At 36.5% G+C, this 22,248-nt stretch overlaps 1 protein-coding gene across 13 annotated transcripts in view; it reads right to left on the reverse strand.

The window, feature by feature from the left end:
- Nucleotides 1-606: 606 nt before the first annotated feature.
- Nucleotides 607-22,248, reverse strand: part of LOC145252556 (5-aminolevulinate synthase, erythroid-specific, mitochondrial-like) — a 232,690-nt gene continuing 211,048 nt past the window's right edge. For all 13 annotated transcript variants that reach the window (XM_080112112.1, XM_080112119.1, XM_080112111.1 and 10 more), the window contains 6 exons: nt 20,210-20,429; nt 9,055-9,239; nt 7,412-7,591; nt 4,697-4,861; nt 4,007-4,275; nt 607-1,035 (listed from right to left, as the gene is read on the reverse strand). In XM_080112112.1, coding sequence (XP_079968238.1) covers nt 802-1,035; nt 4,007-4,275; nt 4,697-4,861; nt 7,412-7,591; nt 9,055-9,239; nt 20,210-20,429 — 1,253 coding nt within the window. In that variant the 3' untranslated portion in view covers nt 607-801. The remainder of the gene's footprint in view (nt 1,036-4,006; nt 4,276-4,696; nt 4,862-7,411; nt 7,592-9,054; nt 9,240-20,209; nt 20,430-22,248) is intronic.

The raw sequence follows: 22,248 nt of genomic DNA on the forward strand, positions 1-22,248 counted from the left end.
AAGGACTATCCACTTATCTAGTGTTTCCTTTTCAGATTAAATATATTTTTAACTCTTTTTCAAAGTGTTTTTTGACATGTTTTATTAACTGTTTGCTCGTATATATATATATATATATATTTTAGTATTGATCTCACTGCTATATTATAGGTTCAATAGAATAATTGATAGAGAATTGTCTCTCTTATAATAAATACATAATCTGCATGAATTAAACTGCCATGTTTAAGCGTATCTTACAACCGGGCCACACTGGGCAGCCTGCTAGTTAATAATTAATTTTCTACTTTATCATTTTTCATAATTTTTAGATATGTTACTAATTTCCACACATCAATTCAGTAGATACCATTGGTTTATCATGTTTGTTATTTATGTATAATCTGAAATGTTCATAAACTATTTTCATTAATAATTTTCTACTTTATCATTTTTCATAATTGTTGGACATGTTACTAATTTCGACAATTAAGTAGATACCATCGATTTTAGTTGAAACTCAGTTTTTCGACTTTTACTACTTTTCTGAACAAGCACCTTTCTGTGAATAGTGAAAGGAAGAAGAATACATTGTTTAATGGCAGAAAAAAACAAAACAAAAACAAATTTATAATTTTGCAGTGCAAATGTCTTTAACTTTTATTCAGAAAAAAAAAAACAAACAAACATAACAAAAAAAAATAATGGAAATATGCGACAGATCTGTGGTTCAATAATAATTTCGTTCTTTGATAAACAAATGAGCAGTCGTAGGCGAATGTAGACTTAAAAAAAAAAATATCTATTAAATCGAGCCGAACGTTATACAGATATTTCACTTGTGTTTGGATTCAAAGGAAGTCCGTGCTCGAGCCACACCTGCATGACACAGTCGATAAAGTGATCCATCATCTCTTTGGTGTGATGCGGGGTTGCCGCCACTCGCAGCTTCTCCTCTCCACGGGGAACAGTCGGGTAGTTGATCGCTTGGACGTAAATGCTGTGCTTAAGCATCAGATCGTTACATATAGATGTGGATAACTTTGGGTTACCAACCTGGGAAGGAAGAAGAAGAGGAGATTAATATTTAAGCACTTATATGAGTAAGTGTGCTGTTATCGACATTCCACCCCCATCCTCATCCAAGCGTTAGAAAGTAAAAAAAATATATATATATTTATATAACAAAAAAGAGGAAATAAGTTTACCAGCAGAACAACGGTATAGAAAGTTGTTTATCAAGGTACACAAAAGGAAGCTGAAATAGGATTGTTAATCAAGGTGTGGTAGTGAACAGGAACAAAGGACCGAACAACAGAAGCCAATATGGTTATGTATTCACTGTGGCTGGTTGTTCAAAATGCGTTTGTCCAATCTATATAATTGTTAACATCTACTTTTATTGCTATTCCATGATATATACACACTAACAACAAGTATAACAGTTGATCTATAAAATAAATATATTGCTTTTATTTCACACCGACAAATCAGCTTTTGACTATAAAGTATTACTGGTGTTTTGATGCTTCTGAAAGGTGGTGCAGGTTTAGATGGTTGTGGGGTGGTGAAGAAATGGTGACGCAACCTCTCTCTGACTTTTTCTTTGTGACGATTTTATTTATAATAAAAACATCATTTGGAATGTTTAATATTTCCTGTCTATTGTTTTCATCCTTTGACTGATATCCTCTCACATATTTCTGGGTCAAATTATGCATTCTGTTAGGCAATGGTGGAAAATCCCTCATTCTTCACATTAAATCCATTTGCATGTGTGCAACCCGTCAAATGTCTTTTTTCTTCCCAGGGTTGCCTACCAATATCTAACAAATACATTTAGAGTTCACGGTCAGGTTCAAGAGTGGCAATGAAGTTTACAACTGTCTTCAGCTTTTTTTTTTTTTTTTTTTTTTTACATGGTGGTCACCACTTATCAAGGCCTGGAAGCCACTCAGGGATAAGGGTTATTGCAAGTACAGTACGTTAGTGTGGAGATTTGATGAAGTGTTTACTTAAGGGGCCGGTTCATTAGGAATTTGTTAACATTGGACTTGAAAACATCCAAGTTGTAGTCAGGTGGGAAGCAGGCAGACAGAACAGAGTTCCACAGGCGTGCAGTTCTAAGAAAGAAGCTTTGTTCATGGAATCCACGTTTTGATTTAGGCACAGATAAAGAGTGGGGGAAATTTGTCGCAAACCTAAGACTGTTTTGGAGCTGGGACTGTTGAATGCAGTTTGTAGCTCTGAGCAGATCAAGTTAAGCTGATGGCAACTGATGAAGAGGAGCTTGACAGAAAATGTAGATGTGGACCCGAGTGATTAGAGGGTTGCTTTCCATGTCCAACCGTGCGGTTTTTTTTTTGTTTTATTTTTCATGCTTGTGAGCCACTGTGCATCTATCAACAGCCGCAAATGTGAGAGATGACATGGTCAGAAGAGAACACAACCACAGAAACAGCATTGAGGTCAGCAAGGAAGAACACATTGTCCCACGTGTTTTTGATCGTTTAAATAACATGTAAACTAAATGAGCTTTTCAGCTTATAAAAATCAAAATATTAACACCTAGAAAATCCAATACAATACAAATATATATATATATATATATATTAGAACAAAAAAAGTTTCTTTTGGTTTTGCTGTAATAGAAATTGAAATCTTAACAGTTAAAAACATCCGATGTTTCTTTTTCTCCTCCAATAAATACATCATATAAAATTCTAATTTTAGGAAGAACTTACTTATTACGGTGATTAAAAAAATGGTAACCAAATTTGGTGGCAAACAATTTATAATATTCACTAAGTGGACGTTTTTTTTTCTTTTTTTTTTACGGCATATCAACCTTTTTCAGGTTATTTAATGCCGAATCCAGTGATTTTTAAGAATCATTTTTTAATAGAGTATGTTTTTTTTTTTTTTAATGTTTTTTGTGTTGGCTTCTATTTAACCCATAGTTGGGACCCTAACAGGTACTACCACTCCGTGTCATAGTGGACCTGGGAGCAATGGCAATTAAAGGGTGGCTCCACACTCCCTAAAGCTTTTGGACATTTTAGCGAGTTATATATTATTGTTGTGTTCAGCAACATGTGGCAGAAAATTGGGACGAAAAAAAAAACACACTTCAATACTTTCTGCAAATATCAGTTACACTCTAGTATGTGATCCCATCGATCCTGTTCACATGCTATGATCCACATATTTATTTCATTCAAATTAAATCAACTTTTCTATAATGGAACTCACATGCACTGTTGAATACTTGATAGTTGTCTGCTGAGGCCTCTTTGTCAGTTGATCCGAGCTACAACCTGTGTTCTCTGTGTTCTTGTCATCAACCATCACAAACCAAAGACTGTCCCCAACCGTTCCTAACTGTTATTAACTATCACAAAACTCCTCTAAATATACGAGGGGCATTCCAAAAGTAATGCCTCCTATTTTTTTATTCTGTCCGGACGAATCAGAGAGGATTTCAAATTGCAGTGTTCTGATGACTGAACTTATGTGTTCATAACCTGAAAGTTTCATTTCTCTGTTTCAGATATTGACTGTGAGATTCTAAGAAAGCAACTCCCTTGTTATGAACATGCATAAGAAGCAGAGACGTGTCATTGAATTCCTGGCAAAAGTGAATTGAAAATGCTGGTTGCTATGTAGAAAAATAAATTCTAGAACACGAAAGGTTGCTTGTTTTAAGGTTACCACTCCCGTCTCCGCAGCTCTTGAATTTTGGAGACTTTTGGAATGACTCCCATATATCCAATCCTTCTGTGTCCCTGTTACATCCACATCCTGATCAACAATCCCATTTTAACTTTCTTTTGTGTTCTTTTATGAACAACTTTCCAGATTTTTGTTTTTCTAGCAATCTCATTTCGTATACCTTTGTTTTGATAAACATATTTCCTCTTTCTTTTTTTCTCCCAAATACTCGGGGGGGGGGGGGGAGCGGTACTGATAATATCACACCAGTAAACAATGGTTAAACAATGTATTTGATAGAAACTTCATAACTTACATGAATTGGTATGATGTGACTCGGACAAAGAACGGCTGGAATACCCACTCTAAGGAGACGGTCTCTTAGATATTTGACGTTTGACTGGTGCTTGCTGCGTAACTGTCTGCCCTCGTCACTTCGCAGGATACGGACAGCTGTTGTGGCTCCAGCTAAAGTGGTTGGCGGCAACGATGTTGTGAAGATGAACCCAGACGCATAACTACGGATCATGTCTATAGTCAGCGCAGTACTGGCCATGTAGCCGCCCATGTTACCAAATGCCTTGCCTGGAGAAGGTGGAGAAGAGTAGGGTAAGAGAGGGAGAAGAAAAAAAGGTTTTATAAAAATAGTTTTAGAATTTATGAAAAATGAAATGCTTATTGAAATTCGACAGCATTTTTGTTCACTTAATTAGTAAAAAAAAAAAAAAAAATTTTGTAAGCATTTTTAGCAAAAGTGCAGAATAGTTAACAGTTGATAATTCATACTTATTCCTAAGAAAGAAAAAACAATACATATGTAAACATTAATGGTATTTAAAATATCTGTTTGATTGGAGCAAACACATAATTTTGATTGAGATTTAACCAATCAGAAGCCATCTCACTAGTTCCCGGATGTTATTCAAGAGAGTACACAAGTATGGTTCATTGCCTCACTCAGCTACAATCGAAATAATGAATAAATCCAAATGTGGCATCTGCTTACCTAATGTTCCCGTGATCATATCCATTTTGTGCATAACATTATCCCTGTCACCAATACCAGCACCATTTTCGCCATAAAGGCCAACTGCATGCACCTCATCTACAAAGGTAAGTGCTCCGTATTTGTGTGCAACATCACACAGTTCCTCTAAAGGACAAACAGCACCTAAAGATAAGAAAAACATCAAAATATATATATATATATATACACACACACACAGGGTGTCCAAAAAGTCTGGCTACATTATGTAGCCAGACTTTGTGGAAGCATCCTATATATATATATATATATATATATATATATATATAGGGTGCCCACAAAGTTTGGCTACAGGATGCTTCCACAAAGTCTGTAGCCAGACTTTATGGACACCCTATATATATATATATAAAATAAAATGAAAATTACAATTGAATTTACCAAAATGATCCAAGATGGTAAAATTAAAGTAAATTATAAATATTAAAGAATTAATATTTATAAAATTATCTCAGCCAGATAAATATATATATATATATATATATATATATACACACACACACACACACATATATATATTTTTATAATTATTAATTATAAAACTCTGTAGACCATCTGGCCGTCCTTGCTTGTTGGAATCTTTTATATATATATATATATATATATATGAGTGTGTGTGAAAATCCAACTGCCTTGTGTGTGTGTGTGCGCATATCTATATATATCTATAAAAATGAACATGTCTGTGTGTCTGTGTACATTTTACTTCACAATAACTCTGTCAATTTTCAGAAATTTGATATACAGGGTACTGAGATTTGGGAAAATCTATGTGATCAGTTTTCGGCCAGAAATTTGGCTGTTAAATGGGTCAAAATGCAACGATTTGACCTTTCAGAACTCTACCAAACTCCTCCAACAATTTGGGGTCTAAACACTTGAAATTTTAGATATAAGTTCCTTGGAAATGGATCTAACTTAATAACTCTATTTGAACCCAAAACAATAAATGTTAAGGGGGTCATAATAGGGGTCAAATTTAAAAAAACTGACCGTTTTTGTTTTTTTGCTCAGCATACACCTCCAAACACCCGGACAACGTTGGGCTTAAATGCTAGTATATATATATATATATATATATATATATATATATATATATATATATATATAGATAGAGAGAGAGAGAGAGAGAGAGAGAGAGAGAGAGAGATAAAAAAGAATAAACCAAGTCACATGTCCATCAATAATCAATAAAGAATTGTCTCTATAATAATAAATACAAAATCTGCATAAATTAAAATATATTTATGTGTATTTTACAACCGGGCAATGCAGGGCAGCATGCTAGTATATATATATATATATTTCTGTGGAAATATACTTTATTTGCTTATAATATATACTAATCCTTATTTAAGAAGCTCAATGTAATTATAGAGCAATATAATGAATGAATGAGAAAAGACTATATTCCAAAGTTCATAATGTTGACCATCTTATAATTTATTCCTTTAATTCAGTTGACATTTACAATTCCTGACAGTATCTGTTTCATAGCACAAAATCAATCACTTAATTATTATATCAATTAGTGAATCTATTTTGCCCTCAACTTAGCAAAAGAAATAGCAACAATCAATCAATCAAAAGGAAATAAAGCGCGTTTTGACATGATTAAAAATTCAAAAATTGGAAGAGAAGTTGTAAATAACTTATATGTTTATATTACGCCATTTTGAATATATATATATATATATATATATATATATATATATATATAGGGAGAGAGAGAGAGTGTTTAGCAAATCAAAATAAAATGCCATACCAATACCTTTTTATAATTGTTTCCATTTTTGAGAAATTTTATTTTTACAAATCTTATTTTGCAAGGCGTTATGCTTGAAGGCTATGACAATGTGGTTTTGTAGAAAAACACTGATACAAGACAAAATAAAAAGGATAACTGAAAATTATTGAAACCTTTCAATATTGCCATTTATAAGTTATTTATTTGTCAACATAATATGGTTTTATATTCTTTGAATTTTCAAGGTAAACCTCATCTTCAGAAAGAAGAAGAATAATTATGTAACAACTCATATACATTTCTTTTTTCAGCCTGATCCTTCCTCATCCTCAACAAATGCACAGAATTTATTACTCATAACAAAACATTTTTTTTTTGGGGGGGGGGGGGTTACCTGTCCCAAAATGCAAGAATAATCCATAAACGGGTGGATTATTTTACATTAAATTTCATATTGGAAGTGGGGGGTGGGGGAATCATTGTGATTTCAGAAGGCCACGCACATATCAGAGGTACATTATTCGGGTTAGATGAGCATTCTGTGATGAGTGAATAAACAACGGCTGACGTAGAAGGGTCAGTTCACAGGGGAAAGTCGAAGGAAACATGGAAGGAAGTATTAAGGATGGATTTGAGAGAATGAGGGATAAATAAAAACTTGGGCAGAGATAGGTTAGTTTGGAAGTCGATTTCTAAAAGCCGTCTAACACATGTCAGGATTAAAATGGATGATAAACCGAATGAATGAAAGAATGGATAAGAATTCTTTGTTTAATAGAACAATAAAACAGTTGAAGAAGCAGGGTCAGTTGGCAATCAAAGGCCAAAGAAAACGTAGGCAGAAGATTAACTCTGGTGAGTGTGCAGGAGACTTTGATGGTATGGTCACATTGAAAAAAAGAAATGCATGACATCTTAAACTAACTCGCCTGTCATAGAATGAACCGTTTCAAAGGCCACGATTTTTGGTATATTTGGATCGGCTTTTCTGAGTAAATCCTCTAAATGTAGAGGGTCATTGTGTTTGAATATATGCTTCGGCGCACGGCTGTTAAGGACACCTTGGATCATAGAGGCATGGTTGCCTGCATCAGAGAAGATTTGCACACCTGAAAAATAACAAATAAGCAAAATGAATAACACCTACCTATGGAAGAAGGATGATAAAGTTATATCTATATAATACAATTTTACATTCATATAACTTCTGTAAGTTATCTTCCTCCACAAATACATAAAAATAGTAAATAAATGACAAAAGTCTATATTTTAAATTCAAATATGTTGACCATCTTACCCTTTATTCCTTTAAGTATGTTGACATGCACAATTCTTGACACCGCCTGTTTCATAGCAACATACTTATTAATAAAAGACAATGATAAATAATTAGAAAAATATTGTGAGCCAACCACCTATAATGGTCGAAATTGCCCTCCTGGAATACCACCAGATGCCTTTGCGGGTTAAAAACGACTTGATAGCTGGTACAAAATACAAGAAAAAAAAAAAAAAACAATTTTGGGAACATTAATAATATTGTTCTGTGAATAGGATTGTTGTGTGTTATCTAACCATGTTTTGTCTTGAAGTGACCCTAAAGGTTAAGGCCAGGATTTGGCTTGTGTGGGAATCCAGATAATGGAAAAGTTTAGTCTATCGGGGAAATCACCTAATTAATATGCATAGGTGATGTGGCCAATTAGTCAATCAGGGCGAATCAGAGTATGGCGTAATGAACAGGCATTGGTTGGATGAGAAACCCAGACCAGCTCAAACCTTACCCACCTCTTCCTTTAAAAGGAGCTGCAGAGTGGGCTACAATCAGTTGTTGTTGTTGTCAGTTGGGAGTTTGCAATTACAGTCCACCATCACCCCGTGCAAAAACACCCTCCATTCATTGACCGACCGGTAACGAGAGAAGATGTTAAAAAACAACAAAGGTCCTGTTTGAGTTACTAATTAGTAGACTGCGATGAAAAAAATAAAAATATGGTATATATTTTTATTTTATCTTTTTTCTGTTGATAATTGTACATAAATAACATTTTGTTTGTAATCAAAATTATTTTAATAATTAATCCTTACAACAAAACTAAAACTTGCATCAGAATCGGTTATTCATCACTTGTCAACTTGTGAATTAACTGCAGATAAATGATACCAAATTAAAGTAATCTTTTTCAGCGAACAGCCAGCAAAAGGAAAGGATTGCCATACTACTGTCCGCCATCCAGCCTGTAGCGTATATTCTCCCTAGAGACTGAGTCATATACATTGGACTTTTTATTTTTATTTTTTTTTATTTATTTTTGTTTTTTATACATTTATTTTTTTTTTTCCTTCACGAGCAAACCACTTTTGAGACAAGAACTACTGGAATCTCACATCAGCCCTATCATCGTAGAAGTGACCAAGACCATGCTATTGGGCTTCTGTGGGTGTTCAAATCGGAGCCACCTAGAACTACACTTATGTATTGGTGAACACTACAGTCTTCCTTAAGTTATATCTTTGACTGCAGGAGGATAGGTTTTTATCATGTTATAATATCCAAACTCTTTCCACTTACCAGGGAGATGTTTGCCTAACGTGCAAAGCGTCGTATCATTTGCAACATAACAAGACGTGAACAACAACGCAGCCTCTTTCTGGTGAAGGGATGCCAACTCTTTTTCAAGAGTTTCGTGCAGAGGTGAATTCCCTGATATATTTCGGGTGCCTCCAGCTCCAGCTCCATACTTGTTTAATGCTTCCCTGTTAAAAAAAAAAAAAAAATGATAAGAAACTAGTAGAAGTACCCATCATTGGTTAGGAGCCACAAAAAATCTTTTTTTTTTTTACATTCTTCTCTGTCATTAATTACTGAAGTACGACATCAGAAAATTTTAGGATAGGTGAGGGATAAACTTAATGATTATTCAAATTCAAAATATATTGATTTGTGTCATTTACACACTAATACTCTCGGGAAAATGTATGAAATCACTATTTGTCTACTGAAACTATGGACAAGTATACAATAAATCATTGATTTATGTTAAATTATCTGTCATATTGTCAAAGGCAAAGAAGGTCCATGGCGTAATGGATAAAGTACTTTGTAATTCAGTTGTAAATTACACTCTTCTTGAAGTAAAAGGTTCAATCCTCAATGCGAGTGATACTCAAAATACAATTGTTAATTACTTAGTACTTCTACCTGCTCATGGCTGATGGAATGAGAACATGCTACCCGTCTGAATTAAATAAAGGGTTCTGTTTAAGATTTCAAGATATACCTGTGCAAAAAGCAGTTCAAGATTTTGTGCAGATTCCAGAGTTTTACAGAAAAATTCCAGAGTTTGAAAAGACACACCCGGAGAAGGTTGACTGAAATGTGAAAATAACACTAAAAAACATACTACTAACGTATGACATCCACAGATTTTGGGGAAGGTGAAGGCCTGACCTGATGTATCAATTTATGTCATTTATACACAAACTAACAAGGGAGACCCGACGTTGCCTGGGATTGAATGATGATCAATAAATGTTCCACACTTCCAATACTTTTATTGTCATCGAAATCAGTGAAATTGCCCATTCATCAATTGATTGCCAGCTGTACTCGAGAACCCACCAGGATGTGGGAGGAAGCACATGTATCTCCTCACAGTGACTTAATCAAGAATACATTGTAGTGTACATTGCACTGTAGAGAACCTACTGTTGATTTTATGAAATTATGTTTATATAATGTCTTGAATTAAAGTTTAAAATGCAGAAATCAAGTATCATAGTTCCATTCATTTAAAATGTGCCCCTCACTCAAAGAACCTACTGTTGATTTTATGTACCGGGCCCTTCTGCTTGTGTGTTGATAAAGCTTTTCAAATGCACTTGTGATGTAAGGTCGTATAAAAGTGTGGACTTTTGTCAAAATCAAACTGTTCCTTCTTAATGGGATATTATTAATATTAATTTTCGATACTTTTCAGAAGTATTCCAACACACAGCCTATAGGAGAACACTCCCAGGCATATAAAGTACATCTGTGGAAAATTCCAAAAATTAAGCCGAGTCATTTTTGAGTCCATAGGGAATAAACTCGCATAAATGCACAAACAAAGTGCCTTTTATATATAACCCTTATCCCTGAGTGGCTTCCGGGCCTTGATAAGTGGTGATCACTGTGTAAAAAAAAAAAAAAAAAAAAAAAAAAAAGTAGTTAGATACTGTCGGGAAAAGACATGAGGTCACAATTTCTGCCACCAACTAAAAGTTAGCAGTCAAATAATCGTATACAAAAAAACTGTTCACATTGTGACAGGCAGATAATTTAGCATAAATCACTGATGAAGACCTTGAAACAATGAAAAAAGGCAAAAAAGTTATTAAAACGTAAACCGACTGAGATTTTGAACGCCTACTAGACTCTATCCTTGACTGTCTAAGGTCTTCCTGTACACGGTTTTGTCAGGACAACCTGGTGTGAGGATAATTTTCCCTACAAATAAATCCTGACTAAATATTTAAAAATCACATTTTGTATTCATGGCCCAAAGAAGTCCTCCCCGGTATGATTAATCGACACTATCTTTTACAAGGAATGGTGCACCTTCTCCAAGTGATGTTGCCTCAAGTATTGATCCAATAGGATTTGAACTCACCATCAATGATTTCATAATCATGTATGATATGAAAAGAAACTGGAATCTTAAGATATCAATTATAGGGTGACCCCGCCAAAAAAACGGGCCCCAACTCTAATTAGGCCCCGTTTCTTAGTGTTTTGTCCGAATGAAATGAAACTTTGGTCATAACTAGTTCATTATATTCAAAACATCACATCAAAACACTAGGATCTTTGGCCTTTTTTTTCTCCGTTGACTGGAAAATGCTCAGAAAAACAATTGAATGTCTTCTGTTTTTTTTGGATCACCCTGTATACCATATACAGGGCTTATGGAGAAGAACCTGAAGTCCTACCTAACTAATATTCCTGGTGAACCAAGTGCAAAAGAGATCCAGACAATTGCACTTAAGGGAACAACAAGGATACTAAAAAGAGCTCTCGGTTGGTTTCAATAGAAAGCAGGGCAATGCTGGCAACTGGTTTAGCTGTCCCATACCCAGCGTTACAATCTTTAAAGGAAGAAAAAAAAAAAAAATGGGTACATAGTTTAGTGAGGATTGAGAATTAATTATTGTAACGCTATTAAATTTTCACCTTTCTCGCATTTGTTTGTAAACAGTTTTAATTCGAAAAAAAAAAAAAAAAATCATCAAATCGTCCAAAAGCGTTCACTGTTCAAATTGAAGAAAAAAATCGATCGATGTGATGGCAGAAAGAATGGTCATTCTAATCTGTTTTTTTTTTGCAATTACAAATAATCTCCAGTATGAAAAATTCCAAGAGACAGATTGTTAAGTTATTCCCCTTGAATACAGGAAGTGGATACTATTTAAGGCAAACATGCTGCTGACTGTTCAAGGAGTGAAGTAAGTGGACTAGTAGACATCTTTAAAATCTGTGGAGAAACATTAACATTTTTTTTTTATAGAAATCGTTCCAGACAACACATAAAGCCATTTGATGTAAAATAATTCAAGGTTAAAAATTATCAAACGACAAGTATTAGGTGGATAGATTCCGACCCAGAAAACAGCAATTTTTCCCTCTTTGTCAGAAACATCACTCACGGAATGTGAGGCCTAAAGGATAAAATAGGGGCAGCTAGAGTTATGAGGTCACTGAAAGTAAGTTCAAGGTCCACTTTGGATCTTTTGTACAACACTCGAAGTATGATGATATTTAATTTGGGTTTCAGGCTTGTGAAAAACACACCGGAAGGCAATTCCAACTATTTTATACACAGACATGGCAGGAATGAATAACTATCCTTATTATCATTAATAAAAAAAAAAAATGCCGTCAGAGGATCCTGATCGACCAAGGCGAGATGATATAATCATCATCCTCAGCATGGACGAGAGTGATGTGACAAGTCCCGTAACCCTCCTGGGTTGTGTGGGCACTGCATTATTTCATGCAGTATGTCTTGGGCAAGAAACAGCCTGGCGGCGCCCACCTTTCTTCAAACTCCAAGCACCATATAGCATCTGATATTACCAAATGGTCACCCATTTTAGTAATGGCCAGGTTCAACATTGCTTAACTTTTGTGATCTAACGGAAACAAGTGTATCAACATGATTATGCTGTATGTATCTTTATGGACGAGAAAAGGAGGGAAAAATAAAGACTTGGACAGAGATAGGACAGTTTGCAAGCCAATTTCTGTCCAACACATGCCAGTAATAATAAAACTTGCTAGTATCATGAGTGTGATTTTCACAAAGCTTCGGTCTATAAACGTTTCGGTAAAAATCACACTCAAGATGAGAACAATAGTCCGATGAGTCCAAATAATACGAATAACCAATTTTCATCTCAAAAATTCAGAAACGTTATATCGATGCCTTCGTTCAGTCTCGAAAGACAAAGGATACCTCTGTGGGTGGTGGGGGGATGGAGGGGGCAACTGCATGTGTAGTCGTGTGGGAAGGGTTGCATAGTCCCCAACTACACCTCTCCTGAATTGGCACTGCTTAAGTCCAGTGGCAAGGAGAATTCAGGACGACTGAAAACAATGCCGAGATAAGCAGAGAAACATCATATATCTCTGTAAAGCCAGTATTCGCCTGCACAAGAAGTCAAGATGTCCCAAGCAAGTTAAGTGTACCTAACCCATCCTAATCCTAACAAAATGTCAACTGTTTTTTTTTTTGTTTTTTACTTTTTCTTGCCAACTGTTGTTTATACTTTTTCTCTTTTAAATTTATTTTATTTTTTAATTATAATGTATTTTAATTATACACATATATATTGTCTTTATCTCTTCGTGTTTCCTTGCAAGCCTTCTTGTGTAGTTCTTAAAATTCGACTCAAAAAATTGGAAAGCTTAGGCAAGACAGATTTCTTAACTTAACAGAAGCAAGGATTTTTTTTTCTACTGTAGAAGTCAGAAGAACTTTAAGTAGTATACTTAATATCTGCAATTACCGTATGTATTATATTGTATTAATAAAGTGGCCTCCTTGATATCTATACTTATATTTAACTTTCACTATATTTGTAACTGAAATATACAGTTATCTTAGCTGTGTTACTAGGGCTATTTTCTAAATAGATACAATGCTTTGTGCCTGACCTTAATGACTGCCTATAAATACGAATTCCGAAACACCATCAACTAATTGTTTCTCTTATAACTGAAAAAACACCTGACAGCTAGCTACGTAATTCCAATATACCAAGGCGACTGCCTTTGTCTAACTTGCATGCTTACCCCCCCCCAACCAAACTTTACTTGAAACTCTAAATCCTAATGGAAATCTACTGTAATTGGTAAGTTAATAACCCTCATCTCTTGAAAGCTAACAATCTGCTCTATCCCCCCCAAGCTGCCACTAAAACTCCTACATTGCACACGCCTTTGTAGTGGAATCTTTAACTTCCAGCCCTTAACCTTCACATACTTAATAGTCATCACTAAACATCTATACATTTCTATCTCCAAGACATGCATTATTCATTCCTATTCAGTTAGGTATATAACAGCCAAAGTATGTGATCAGAAGCAAAGCAATCTGCATTACATAACTATGTCTCCTCCTAGATAGTTTTGCAATGATTAATACGAAACCGATACTCCTTGTTATGCAAAATGTCCCATGACTCTTAATCGAAAGTTGAAATTATCTTCCTTCAATAATAGAAACATACTTAATACCTACAACTTCAACTTATTCACATCTACTGAAAACTTGCCCATATATTTATTTACCTAATTACACATGACTCAAAACTTACCTCCTGTTTTACCCGTACTGTATTACACTTACATCTTTATCCTCCTGTCATCTAAAATATACAGAGATTGGGCACAATTCTTAGTTCAATTCTTAATATTTACTCATACTGTAACGTTATCGTATACCTAAGCTAACATATAAAGAAAATAAAATAAAAAAATATAAAGGAAAAGCCTTAAACCACATTAACTCCTTTCTAACAAGATTGCTTACATAGTTGCTTCCACTGCATGAGCCGTACTTACCCCGTTTATCCAGTAACAATGAAATAGCAATGTCCCTAAATCACTTCGAGGAGTGTAACTATTCAGCAGATATATAACCTCCACAAACTAATCCAGTAACATCAACTAACCATGCAGGGGTCGCAGAAATACCTGGATTAGGACCCAGGATCAGAGCAAACCCTCTCAGTGCTGACAGACCCAGTAGATCTTCCCAGATCATCCGTCTAGGAGAAGGAAAACTCTAAAACTAAACCAAAGGGGAGGGAGGCCTCTTCAATCTTGGATGACAACCTTCCTAAAGCTGGTGACTCAAACAAATTACCGGTTTGCAAACCTAAATTGCTTAAGGAGTAGATAGGCTCTACCTCTCGCCCGGCTTCCATACTCTTTCTTTACCTATTAGTCAGGCGCAGAGATGCTATTACAGTGATTCAACAGAAACACTCAGTGGTAGATCTTGTTTTTTGTCTAGGGCAATGAACGTAGTTTTCCCCACTCCCGACACATCCCACCCCTCAAAACTGTGCACTTGGGAGTGTTTGAGTACCACATATGCCTGTGCAATTAGATTGGGTTGACCTTCTGATGGGTTGAGTGTACCGGATTGACAGTTCCTGGCTGCTGTTTCTGACTGGTAGTACAGAAGTCCTAACTCTTTGGTAGCACTTAGAGTGACTGCTCCATCAACAGTTGTATAATATCAGGTTGTTTGTAGTGCCATGCCGCGCATGGAAAGGGATCCTGCACTCATCCCCGGTGGGCTTTCCGGAGGCCACAATCCTAGTTGAAGAAAGGTCAGCTGATGGTCTACTTGTGTTTCATGTCTGATACTCTGCATAACCTCTTGTTCAGTTCCCCCTTACCTAAACTGAAACTCTTAAAAAATATGATGACAGTACAATCTAAAAATAAGCTTAAACCAGGCTTAAGGTCAAACAAATCCAACTTGCCTCCTCCCTTGAGGCTTGCATTCACGAACATCCGTGGGCTTAGAACTAATTTAGCTGATGTTGAAGCATTTCGCCTAACAAATACCCCGGATATCTTAGCACTAAGTGAGACTAATCTACACTTCTCCATCCCCTCTAACTACTTTAACATGCCTGGATATCTCCCACTCTGCCGTAAGGACTCTGACAGACATATGCAGGGACTTAGAGTTTACATTCGTAATACCCTCTCCTTGACTAGAGAAATAAACCTAGAATCAGACGATCAAGCCTTTATGTTCTTTAGACTAAACATACAACGCAACATTAACTACTTTTATTTTTTCTACCGCTCTCCCTCGACCCAGGATTGCACCATAATAAACAAAGCCTCTGACAGAATAGACACAGCACTCTCCCTCGACACTAGCGCACAAGTACATGTATTTGGTGACTTTAATGTCCACCACAAAAACTGGCTTGGATTCTATACTTACACAGATGCAGGGTACAGCACAACACATAGCTTCTCTATATTTCACTCCCTATCACAAATGGTTACGTTTCCAACTTGTTCCCCTGACCAGCAAGAACAACGCACATCACTTCTAGATCTGTTTTCGACCACAGTTCCCGATGATTGTATAACGAATGCCGACATCCCACTTGGGAACATTGATCATGCAGTGATAATGGTTGAAATCGCCCTAAACTCTAGAGCCAAAACTGAAAAGCCAGTGCTCAAAACAAGATATTATAAAAAGGCTGACTGGGAAGCCATCACTGATTTTATCAGAGATGCCCCATGGGGAAATATTTTTTCTTTTCCTGCTGAACAGTGTGCAAATGAGACCACTGAATGGTTCAAAACTGCAATTGAAGCACATGTTCCTATGCGGAAATTTTATAGCAAGCCCCACTATCCCCAATCGTTTACTTCTACTTGCGCAACTGCCATTGCTCAAAGGCAGCATGCATACCGCAAATTTAACTTGTGACAATATTAGGATAGGACTCTGGTCTGAAAGAGTTAACAGACCGTAAGTACTTGGCTGGGTTACTAGGTACAGAACAGACCTGGATGGCGGTAGCCATTGCCGATCCTGGGTAAATAAAATAAGATAAGAAATTGAAATGAATGGCCGAGGAAAAAGAATTTGACGAGACAAATGCTGAATTAGCCAAATTCATAGATAATGACTGTTTGAAAAGACTTTCGTTTTTCCTGGGACGTATGTTCCCGTATTGATAAGAAGTTGAGATGGATGACCGAGGAAATAGAATTTGACGAGACAGATGCTGAGTTGGCAAAGTTATAGATAATGGCTGTTTTGAAAAAAGGGACTTTTTCCGTTTTCCTGGGACATATGTTCCCGTGTTGATATAATTAATGGCCCGGAGAAGAGCCATTGCGACAATGTTGTTTTGAGAAAGATATTTTGGGAAAAGATTGTCGGCCAGAAGTTACAATAAGCCGACGCGTGTTGACAGGTAATGGCCACATGTCGGCCACTGAATAATGTTGTTTGGAGAAACTGTATTTCCTTGCGGAAATAGATAAAGAAATATTAATTAGTATTAATATAGACCCCGCCGTTCACCCACATATCCGAGGATCTAAGGTGAAGAAGTAGAGAAACGCCCGGGTGACGTCACTGGGAATAGTGAGAGGATTAATTCCGAGGTGGTTGGAGAATCAGGACCAGCCCCTAGCATACGTCACTGGGAATGGTAAGAGGATCGACTCCACGGTAGTTGGAGGTGAGGGGACCGCCCCTCGAGTTATGACGCAGATAACCATTAAGAGGGAATTCCCCTCCGTACCGAGAGTTTTGGTTACCTAAGCAGATTTATACGATAAGAGCCTTGAGTAATGTAATTTGGCAAGAAAATGACATTTGAAAGGAATTGCCAAGCAAGGTTTTATTATTTAAACACCCCGTTTTACGGATCTGCGCGCATTTTCGAACTGGTCAGCCAGCCTCCCGGTCGGTTAGATTGAGAAACGAATTTACCATCCTAATCGTTGCCGATCATTTTCCAAAGACCAGCTGCCTTGAGATCGGAACCCAGCCGAGTCGCCATATTACCAATTACACACTCACTCCCTTCGTTCGACTGTGCAGTTATTTGACTTTGAAAAAAAACACAGGATAAAGATTTCTTTTATTATCTACATATATAAAACAGTGTTCTGTTTTATTTTACTTTTGTGCCAGCGTCTCCGGTCGTCCGTGTGTTTAACCTTTTTCCTTGCAGGTGTGAAACGTCGCTGCCTTACACTTAAAAGAACACAACGTGGGGTGGGGCAGTGTATGGTCACTTCACTGGAGGAACTCGAGCTGTCTGGAACCTGCGTTGCGGACGGCGAGGGCAGACCAGTGGACGATTGTCGACGAGTCAACGCCAAAGACGATCAACGCTGACCACTCGACCAAAGAACAACAACAACAACTTCTACGCGGAGGCGCCGTGGTACAAACTGACATAAGTCCAGTTCAAACAGACAGAAGTATATAGAAGCTAGAAGTAACATTAAGAAAGAAATAGCGACAGCTAAGAGAGAATTTACTGAAAACACGAAAAAACGCATTGAAGCACAAAAATTAGGAACTCGTGACTTCTGGAAAATCTACAACAGTGTAGTAAATAATGGGCAATCAACAATTCTCCCACTATCCAACAATCACGAGGTTGTTTGCTCAGCAACCGAGAAGACTAACATGCTTGCCAGTCGGTTCGCCTCCAACTCCACACTTGGACCCTCTCAACCACCCCCTATCTGACTTTCCTATGTGGACAGATGCCATGCTAGACGATCTGAAAATTACCCCTGCTCAGGTGCATGCTATCATAAAAAACCTTGACACTTCATAAGCATGTGGACCCGATCTCATCCCAACTATGCTATTAAAAAAGTGCTCAGCCGAAGTAGCTCCAGTTCTCTCCAAACTCTACAACAAATACCTTAATGAATCTTTCTTTCTGGGTTGTTGGAAAACTGCCTCTGTGGTACCAGTATTCAAGAATTCTGGTGAAAGAACTGACCCATTAAATTATCGCCCATTAGCCTCCTCCCACTTTTTGCCAAAATATTTGAGACCTTAATTAACCATGCTCTAGTCCATCACCTTACAGATGCTAAACTTCTGACTGACCAACAATATGGATTTAGACAAGCCTGTTCCACAGCAGACATCCTAACTATAATCTCTGAATGTATATACCAATAAGTATAAGTGGGGCAGAGCAGATATATCTAAGGCTTTTGACAGGGTATGGCATGAGGGTCTTCTCAGGAAAATTAGATCATATGGTATCACTGGTAGAATACTTAACATAATTAAATCCTTCTTAGATAAGAGAAAAATTTAGGTTGTCCTCGACGGTTGTACATCTAAACAATATGATATAAATGCAGGAGTACCCCAAGGATCTATCCTTGGACCTCTATTGTTTCTAATATTCATAAATGACCTCTATTGTTTCTAATATTCATAAATGACCTCTATTGTTTCTAATATTCATAAATGACCTCGCCGACAAAATTGCCTCTGAGATGGGTATATATGCTGATGACACCACACTCTATAATAGGCACGATTGGAAAACAAATGAACACATATCTAAAGAAATGGTAGGAACACTAGAGGATGACCTCCTATCTGTAGTGGAATGGGGACAAAAATGGATGATCACGTTCAATGCCGCCAAAACTAAACTAGTTTCCTTCAATAATTACAAGAAATCTTCTCTACCACCAATAACAATGGCTAACGACTCTTTATCTGAGAGTACATCTTTCAAACTACTTGGCCTAACGTTCACTGGAAGCATGAGTTGGAACAATTACATTGAAAGCATTACCAGGGGTGCTGCGAAGAAGGTAGGCTCTCTTTACCTTGCTAGAAACTACTGATACCTGAAAGTATCCTGTATCTCTATAAGGCCACCATTCACCCATGTATGGAGTATTGCTGTCATATTTGGGCTGGTGCATCTGCTACGAGTCTCTCTAGACACGGTTCAAAAGAGAGTCGCCAATCTGATAGGCCCTGAACTGTCATCTAAGCTTCAGCCTCTGTCCCATCGATGAAATGTTGCATCGCTCTGCCTGTTCTACAAGTATTTTAATGGTGAATGCTCTGACGAACTGCAAGCACTTGTGCCCCCACGACATAAACACCCTTGACAAACCCGACAGGCAGCTAAATCCCACCCCCACACTGTAGAGATCCCTAGATGTAAAAGATCTTTCTACTCCAGTTGTTTCTTCCTCAGAACCGCTAGACTTTGGAATTCCATTCCAGGTCACTGCTTCCCCAACTGTACTGACGTGCAGAAGTTCAAGTGTAACGTGAACCGACATCTTGCTGCCAACTCCCTACATAGTACTCCAGTAGTTGTTGCCCCTGATAGTAGCCCCCTACACCAAAGTGGTAATGTGTCTTGTTTGGGGTGAAAATGTAAAAAACATGGAGTATTGTTACGAAATCTGAGCTGGTGCATCAACCATCACCCCCCCCCTCCCCCGAACAATAATATAAATAACAAAAAATGCTGACTGACCCAGGCGATATAATATAATCCTTATCCTCAGCAGCAGTTATTAACGAGGAAGAAAATCATTATGCTCGTCTACAGAATATGATTACTCTCCCCCCATGTTTATTCATGAATAACTTGAAAGGGTTGACTATGTATATACTCACTTGACAGAATTCGTGACAAGCGGATGCCAACTCATCCCCACGTAATCATTGCTGCACCAAACCGTGATGTCCTTCTTTTTCGAATCGCTGTACTCCTCGGCCCAAGGAAACTTGCTGCCTTTACGCAATACCTTCTTGAACACGCGATACGAATGGTCCTCTTTCTTCTTTTCAATCTGCTGTTCAAAAAACTTCTCATAGTTAAAGAACATAGAACTTCCTGCAAAAAAGAGAAAAAAAAAATGAAATAAAAATTCATGCAGAACTAACAAGTCGCTCTCAGTATTACCCGGTCATAAAAACCACTTAAATATGATATTTTAATTCATGCAGATTTTGTATTTATTATTATAGAACCAATTCCCTATTGACTATTATATTGTACCCAGTGATTTTAAAAATAATATATATATATATATATACATATATGACTTAGGTGCCATCAGCTAAAATAGAAACCAAAACATAGCTCTCAGCGTTATCCATTACTCTCCGAGTCATGCTAATACACACATAAAAGTTAAAAAATAACATTATTTAACCTATAAATGTATATTTGTGTATGCATTGAAGAGCACTATAAGTCGATTTATGCTTGCCAAATTCCAATTTTTAAATTCGGACTTTTTAGCAGCTATTAAAGACCAAACTGAATTTATTCCACAGGTCAAAATCCCTCATATATTGTTTCAAATCTGTAGAGCAAAAGAAAACGACAGAGGAGTTTAGTAGAAACTATTCCTCAGACAGAAAAACAAGGTCACTTTTATATACCGTCAGCAACCGTCTGTCTCGGAAGATGATGGTGTAGCTCTGGTGTCTATCTGCACTACTGAGAATGGTTATACAGTCCAACTTGGGAGTGGCAGTACCTGCTGCACATGGTGCGGATGGAGGTGAATAGCTGCTGATGTCGCTGCTTCTGCCTGATTCTCTTCACTAGAATTGATTCCTCATCCACAGCTTTTGCATTGAATGTGCCCCGTCGTACTGCCAAACAGGATGATTGTCAGCCAGGCTTTCCCCATGTGTGGAAGGTGATGTCGCAATGCTTCAGAATACATGAATATATATATATATATATATATATATATATATATATATATATATGCACACTAGCAAGGACACCCAACGTTGTCCAAGATTGTGAGGATCAACAAATATTCCACCCTCCCATATTTTTGTCATCGAAATCAGTGAAATTACCCATTTTTTTTTTATCAAATCGATTGCCTGCTTTAGTTAGGGACCCTCCCCACCCCCACCATGTACCATGAGGAAGCACTGCACTGTAGAGAATCTACTGTTGATTTGATAAAATTATCTGTAAATAATGGCTTCACTTAAAATTTAAAATGCAAAAAAAAAACAAAAAAAAAAACAAAAACATTCATTTCAAATACGATCCTGTCTTATTAAAAAACCAACTGTTTATTTGATGAACTTATTTTTACAAAATCACTTGAATTAAAATTATACATACAAAAGTCAAGTATCATAGTTCAATTGTGCTCTAAAAAAACACATACACAAAAAAAAACATTCATGCCTTATAAAAGAATCTACAGTTGATTTTGTGCGATAAAACTTAAATGCACTTGTGATGTTAGGTTGCATAAAAGTGTTAACTTTGATCAAAATCAGATTTCTTTCTCTAGTGGGATTTTTTTCGATTATTGGTATTATCAAATGCATTCCAATACAAAACCTATGTAAGAACACTCCCAGACACATCAAGTACCTTTGTGTGTCATTAAAAAAAAAAAAAATCACCCCTTGCATATCATAAATGCACTACACATTTTGAATTTTAATGGCTATGGTTTATTCAGAAAAATAATAACATCCTTTACATATTTTCATCACATTGCATATATATATATATATATATATATATATATGCATAGAGCATGATGTTATGAACATTAGATCACTATGGATGGACATCTCAATATTTAAAAATAAATATATAAATTTCAACGATATTTCTTGTGGTTAAAGTTGGTTGTGTGGGTTTGTTCCTTGCTAATGGAGTCAGA

The sequence above is a fragment of the Euprymna scolopes genome, chromosome 29 (assembly GCF_053919585.1).
Source record: "Euprymna scolopes isolate OS-2025 chromosome 29, ASM5391958v1, whole genome shotgun sequence".
NCBI lineage: Eukaryota > Metazoa > Mollusca > Cephalopoda > Sepiida > Sepiolidae > Euprymna > Euprymna scolopes.